The following is a 7,450-nucleotide window of genomic DNA, read 5'->3' as shown; positions in this document are numbered from 1 at the left end:
TAGGAAGCAATATGCAAAGCCCCAAAGTTGCAATTTCAAGCAGTTCTGTCACTCAGTGTCATAGTTTTACATCCACTCTCTTTTGTTTTTACTCTAGATTAAACTGCAACATTAGAACTTGATGGAAAAGCAACAGCCACACGTACCTACAGAGCTGATTTCACCACCAAAGAACACACACTCGGTGCCTGCAGCAAGCTGGATGGTGGAGCAGTTCCTAAAACTACAGCTTGCAAGAAAACTGTAACCATAGCCTTCAGTTCAAGAACCCTGTCTAATTCTTGTTTACTTTACCAGGTTAATTAGGTAACAGGTGACCTGTGCTGTTTTGCTTGCATAATAACCTGAAATAAAGAATTTCATTGCAACTACATGCTTTGTCATTATTGTAAATCCTTTCCTTGCTCCACTTTAACAAAAAAGATTTTAGGGTTTTGGTTTTTTTCTCTAGGTCTCCTCTCAAATTTATTTCAGACAACTGATGCTTGTGTTTGCTTGTTTCATTACTGTTGTGACCAAAGCTACGTTCAGTTTTCAGCATCTAGGAACAGGATTGGGAAAGGATTTTCTGACAGGTTCCAGAAGACTTCAGCAGACTGCTTTAAGTCTGCTGAAGGCATGAGCAGAGGAGGGGAGCAGTTTGAAACACAAACCACTATTTAGCCCATGAACCTACCAAAGAATAACACTGTGACCCAGCTGTGGCTGCAACACACAAAACTACCTCAGTGTGTTTTCATGACTTGCAGGTACAATGACAAACAAGCCATTTACCTGCAAATTTTGTCAGCCAGAACAACAGTAAGTAAAGAACATACACAGCTGTGTCCAAAAATAAGTTTGCTTTTGACAAAACTGTAGAAGACAAATTAGAAACATGAATGTATTAACAATTTAACTTACCTATTTATTTCTCATATAATATCCAAGTGCTTTCTACTGCCTGGCATCAATCACAGCATTCCTCGTTTGGTATTCTTACTGTTGGAGCAAAGAGAGCAGGTTGAGTACTGCACAAAACAGAGATGCTGGCTCTCCTCAGGGACTATGGAACCATACAGAGATAATATAAAATAAATTTAAAGTGCCAGAAGAACAAAGTTCTCCAAAACACTTTAGGAATCTTTGTCAAGGAACTTAATGCTGAAAAATCTCATGAAAAAAATAACCAAACAAAAATCCAACGCAGCAAGTGAGATGTCTCTGTATCCTCAAGTGCCCGGTGCAGGTGTAGACAAAGCAGTTGTGTGATACTGGAAGAAAGGACAAACAGTCTTGGATTTCTGGGGGTTTTTTTCCAACTTAATTTCCAACATAATTTGGTATATTCTAATTAGTCATTTGTCAAGTCATAAATCTAATATCCCATTTGTAAAATTAAGTAGAAGCTAAGTAAACACACTAAACCAGAACACTGGTTTATAAACACAGATCACCAGTGTCTTGGAAGACAATCCAAAAGCCACCAAATATTACAATCAAAACATATTTTGGTTCCAAGCCAGCACTGAGTTTCAGGTTTTACCTTTTATAAAGCAATCCGTACAGTTTGCCAGCATTGCACTTCTGTTTGGCCAATAAGCCAGAAAAACACTGAAGGCAAAAAACAGCTTTAAAAACCAAACCAAACAAACAAAAACAAACCACAAGACAAACCAAAACACAACACCAAACCAGAACACCCACCTTCTGAGCTTTTTATGGCACCATGCAACAGGGAGACATAAAATAACAATAAAAAAATCCTCAAGTCACAACAGTGGAACCCAGATAACTTCTAGAATTTCATATTCCTAAAGTATTGCTCATAGGATTGGTAGAAATTGGTAAGAGAAAGAAAACTGATTCAGTAACAAATACCGTGTTGGGCAAAAATGACTGGTAATGAAGAAAATCACCACGCGGTGGCTCCAGATACAGAGGCTTTTAAACAGAGTTGCATTTAATGTTCATCCAAAACAAAGTCAGCTAGCTCTGCAGCTGCAGGAGGGAAGAACCACAGCAAACAGAGCTCACTCACTTGTAATCCAGGCAACACAGATGTTCCTCACTTTTCACTACTTCCTCCGGGTCACCTACCATGTAAGAACACGGGTCACTGCCCTCTCATCTGCAGTTTGGAGAAACTTCTTTAGAGGGTGGCTAAGAGGATATTCAAGAATACTGAATGGAATAGAGGAAGGAAAATGATGGAAACCCACTTCTTCAGAGTCACAGCAAGGAGTGGAATGAAGCAGCTCTCTCCCATTTACTCATTCAAAACCCTCATCAGGGTAGAAAGGCTGCAAGCAAATGAAAAGTAACTTAAATCCAATGGATTCGTTCTTAAAAGGCCACCATGAATTACTGTGTGTAAGTGGGCTGTTGCTGTGCTCTCAGCTTTAAGTATATCCTGTAAGATGGTAAAACAGATTAATCGGTGATAACAGAAAGCTGTCTGTTGGGACCTCAGCTTTTAAAGCTCTGAGCTGCAAAAAAAACTGAACCCCTCTCTCCCAGGCTGTTGGTTCATAAGTTATTTCCTCTGAGGTTTCTTCTATCTTCTTTCAGGACTCCTGATACCAAAGAAAACACAGTTGTGAGAGACACAATTCTTTTTTATTCTCCACAGACTGCCTCCCCCACCTCTACTCCCACACCTACTGCAGAGGAAAGCCATCACAGAGGTGTCCAGAGCAAGAGCTCTCATGGCAGAAATGAAAGGCTCCTTCCCTTCCAGCTGCTTGGAGCCCTGTAACATTTCACCAACAGCTGTGGTTGTGCTCTGGTAAAGCCATCACACCGTGACAAAGCACCGTCTCCCCGAGCTCCTGTACGACAAAGCTCGCGCTGTTAACTGCTAACAGGCAGAGTTGCAATTCTGCAGCACACCCAAGATATTATTTATATCATCTCATTGTATTCCTCCTCCTTTCCCTTCAGCAGAACTTTCAGGAAAACGAATGGACACAGTGGGGGATGTATCCTGCCGTGAGGTTTCATTACGCAGCGTGAGGCTGTAGGAAGCAAGCCAGGTGTTCTGTTAGAACAAGTCACCAAGGGAGACTTGTGAAACTGGCAGGTAGAAAACTAGGTGGTGAAACAGCAAAAAGCAAAATCCAGTTCCACCTATCTTAACTAAACACTGTGAGCTACCTCAGGGAGCAGCGGGAAGGAGGGGCAGGTGAAGAGCAGACTGCCCTCTGCATTCTTAGAAGTTACAGGTACAGATATGCAGCATGTGGATACTGGTGAAAACTCCTAACAGCAGTAAGAACAGAGCAGAGCAAGAGTTGTACCGACAGAAACTATGCTTTTACTCCTCGGAGTTAAGCTTACTCAGCTGGAAGAGGCACGTGGAGTGGCTTTGCTGGCATGCCAGTATCTTTACACCAGTGCTGGAGCATAGCAGAGTACTGGAGACAGAAAGAAATAGGTAGAGACTACGGCTAAGGGCAGCTCTGCAGCTACTTTGTACTGTAGGAAGAAATTTAGAGTGGAGTGGCAAGAGGCAAGGGTATGTTCTTTGCCTGAACTATACGCTGCATAATAACGCTGTCTTGTTCAACATCAGCCTATAAAATATTCAGGGGGTATCTCTTTCACTGACCTGATAAAATGTATAGCTCAGGGCCAAGAGTTTCACTCTGACATCTCAAAAATTTTCCACTAGGAACCTGATGCAAATTAATACCAAACAGCAAGCGCTGTCATTACAGCAGACAGAAAAACATTAGAAAGACTTCTAATCCAGCAACTCTCTCCTGAAAAAAAAAAAAAAAGAAGAAATTGTTGTTTATTCTACACTTGGAGTAAAATCAGCAATTAGACCATCAGTGAAAAAGTTTCTCTCTACTATAGGGCACATTAGCAATTAATAACATACCCCACACACCTCCTCCTCCAGCACACCAACACTAAAGGACCTCAGCGAGGCTTTGTTTCAGTTAATCCACAAGCAACAGAGCGAAATTCAAGTTCGCCAGGATTCCTCAGCAGAGAGCTCGCTAGTAACAAAAACCACCCAGGCACTGGCTCAGTTTTAGGAGGATTCCATTACCTGAAGCCTCAAGCTGTGTTTTGCACCCAGCAAGATGTTGCACTTGTGCAAAGGCTAAGAGGAAAGGGGAGCAGATTTACCTCCTTCATCTGCTACCACTGGCTGTCCAGTTTGGTGCAAGAGCCACAAGATATTAGCACAAATAAACTCCAATTTCAACTGATTTCTCTGGGAATTTTAAAGTTGTAGCTGAATTCAGTGTAACATGAGGTTCCTTTCAGGAAAAGAAGGATTAAGTTGGTTTCTATTCACGGCTACTAGTCACATCCTCATGGAAGAACATCCACCCAAAAGGGCAGAGGTCTCTACACAAGCTACCCCTGAAGCAACAAAGAATTCAGTTGAATAGGAAAGATTTAAGTTCCACAGAAGTCGAGTCCATCTAAGGTGCTGACTTCAACCTCTCCCAAGAGGACACAAATGACAAGGGCACAACGGCAACTGTGCTTCAACTGAACTTTTTAATAGGGACGGATACAATTAATATGCTGTGAGCCAGTTAACAATTTCCTTTGAAACCTTAATACCTTAGTGAATAAATTAATGGTCAGCTGAACAAAAAAAAAGCAAGAATTGAGTAAAGATAGGGCAAATCCTTTGAGGAGCCCTTCCACTGCCACAGTTCATGTTTTCACTGATACACACCCAAAAATGTATTATAATGACTCTTATTTCTCCAAATGCCTCCAGTGCAGCACCTGCAATATTTTAATGACTAACTCCTTTAATGACTTAGAGTCCATTATCAGGTGGGCAGCTCTTTGGTAAAGGTGTGGCCAGAGATTCTTTGCTTTCTGTCAGCGCTCGCGGCTGATGGATAAAAACACTGAACTTGACGCCTTGGTTAGCAGCTGCCCTCACAAACCCACTATTTGCAGTCATGGTGATGGCTTTTAAAGTGTCTCCTGTCCCAAAAATGGCGAGAGAACGGTTATTGATTTTTGAACTGGCCACTAGTCCTAAGGCACGGTCAGATGGCTGATCTGGCACCACATTAATTCTTTTAACAAGCAAAGCAGCTCGTTCTTTCTCCCCAGGTCCTCCCAGTGTTTCCAAGATGGATTGAAAATCTCTGACAGCAGATTGACAGGCAAAAAGCTCTTTCCCCTCCATGAACTCCTCCAGCTGAGGCAGGACTCTCTCCCTCCTTTCTTGAGCTGCTTGCTCTGTTAGCACTTTTTCTTTGAAGATGAAGTAGCAGCCACCATAGCTCAGAGCAGAGACGTAGGTTATCAAGGTCGTGATGTCCAAGTTGACTCTATTGCACACGTTGACTTTGATCTGGGTAGGAAAAGCAACGCTGGCTACTAAATTCTCCCGGTCTACTCTGGTCACCTGCAAGAGTTCAGGGCCTTCTTCATCCGATTCACTGGCACTAAGGTGCTGGTTTTCTGTCAACGGCTCTGCCAGCGAGTTCACAGCCACAATGTCTCCTCGTACAGATATTCCCATCTCTTTCAGTCTCTCTGCCATAGGACTGGACACGCTGTTGTAGAACGCAAAGATTATGTGGGGATTGCTGTACTTCACCGGCTGCTGACGGCTTGCTTGCAGGAAGTCCTCTGCCTGCTCGATAATGCTTTTGTCACCATACTGGCCTCTCCCCAGCCAGATGTTATGCAGGGCCTCAGCCTTCCGACCGATGGCCTTCACCCACGTGTGACCTCCATTTGCGACAACATCTACCACCAGTGTCTGTTTGTCTCCAAACTTGTCCTCATAGGCAAAGACATGGAGGACACTGACAACATCCTCCAGGTTCTCTGCTGACTGAATAATGGCTTGGAGATGGGTAAGGTTTGTACTCTGCAGATGGGATTCTTTAACCGCCACCTTCCCCGCCTCCACCTTGCGCAAGAAGTTTAGCTCAGCCTTCAGTTTGCCACATAGCTTTGCCTCACCTTCTATTCTCCTTTTCTGGGACTTGGAAAGGGCTTCCGCTCTCTCGATCAATTCTTTGGCAACAGTAATTCTTTCACAAAGCAGCGACTGCACAGACATGTTGGAAACATTATTCCTATCAAGAAAGCAAAAGAGAACATTGTTGTTGCATGGCCAAGAATAAAAACAGTCAAAAGAGGTCTTTGCAGCAGCAAACACTGGAGTTTTGCAGTAGATCTAGCACAAGCACCAAGAACCTCAGCACAAGTCCCACCAAAGAGTTCAATTCCTTTCCTTTGCCTCTGGGGATCCAACCTACAACCTCAGAAGATCTCAGTTCTCAGCAAGAGAGAACAGCAGCATTCAAGTCTCCACACACACCTTGCATGTTTGTGGTTTTTCCCTGCCACAGGTGAGCCCTTCACTGAGCTAGTCACTTAGAGAGATCTCAGCCCTCACAGCTGCCATCCAGGGCACAATTAGAAATCCTGTTAAAGCCATAAGCAAATCTTGCCTCCCCCTCTCACCATAGCTACCATTAAAATATAAAAGCTACTCACCATGCTTACAGACATACATAAAAGCAGGGAAGTCTGGCTGCCAGCAAGTATTTGTAACACAGCATAGAGGAAGCTCATTGTATTTCACAATTAGGGGTAGCACAGCCCTGTCCTTTCCAGCTTCCAACTTACAGTGCACAACCCAATGAATGAGCCCCTAACAACCTCCTGGCAAAGATTCAACGTTACACAGCATCGTGACAGACTACGATTCGTAATTCTAGAGCCAGAAGGATCTGGAAATCTCTATGTTTTCTAGTTCTACGAGAGATTTACTGTGTTGGATCCAGTAAGTCTATTCCTTCACATCCTTATTACTTTAGTATGTCTCCCTGAGGAAAGAATGATAGGAATTACTTAACTGAATGGGGGCTGGCTTTGAGAAATGCAGGATTCAATACCACAGCAAACAATATCATTTTTTTATGACAGTAAATAGCCACTATGAATAACGAAATTAATACATCTTGACTCCCAAGTATAAACATATGCTTCTGTAATTCTTACCTAAGGTGCATGTTGAAGTAAATTGGTATTTAAAGGGAAGACAAACACAGCTTCAGCTGAAAAAGAGCAACAGGACAGGGCCTGGGTTCTACAGCCAGTGCTTGGTTTCAGGCACTTGAAGTCACTTTTGATTGTGCACAAGCTCAAACACAATCAGTATTAACTGCCACTGGCCCAGTCAATAGCCAACACCACCAAAATCTTCCCCATCTTCTCAGCCAAAGAGCTGAATGTCTTCCAACACGACTGTCTGTCTTCAGGGTCAGGGGAGGCCAGTGAAACCCGTCCTTCCTCCCCAAAAGCCTCACCATCGCCTCAAGTTTAGTCTAATATGTAAAGTAACAAGTAAAACCCCACAGTTCCAACTTGGCACCTCTCCCCGCAGCACCTTCAACGTCTACAAACATGAGAAGGCTGAGGGTAAAGCTTGCTGCAGGTTTTTCCAGCGAAGAGAAGCCCGCAA

At 43.3% G+C, this 7,450-nt stretch overlaps 1 protein-coding gene across 1 annotated transcript; it reads right to left on the bottom strand.

Moving 5' to 3' along the window:
* Positions 1–4,495: 4,495 nt before the first annotated feature.
* On the bottom strand, positions 4,496–6,052 carry CUNH7orf25 (chromosome unknown C7orf25 homolog). The gene has a single exon (XM_010168354.2). It carries the CDS (start codon positions 6,038–6,040, stop codon positions 4,772–4,774), a length of 1,269 nt encoding a protein of 422 aa, XP_010166656.1. The 5' UTR covers positions 6,041–6,052; the 3' UTR covers positions 4,496–4,771.
* Between the last annotated feature and the right edge of the window lie 1,398 nt (positions 6,053–7,450).

Source organism: Antrostomus carolinensis, unplaced genomic scaffold, assembly GCF_000700745.2.
Source record: "Antrostomus carolinensis isolate BGI_N321 unplaced genomic scaffold, ASM70074v2 scaffold52915, whole genome shotgun sequence".
Lineage (NCBI taxonomy): Eukaryota > Metazoa > Chordata > Aves > Caprimulgiformes > Caprimulgidae > Antrostomus > Antrostomus carolinensis.
Note: the sequence above shows the minus strand (reverse complement) of the source record. Positions and strands in the feature narration are given on the sequence as shown.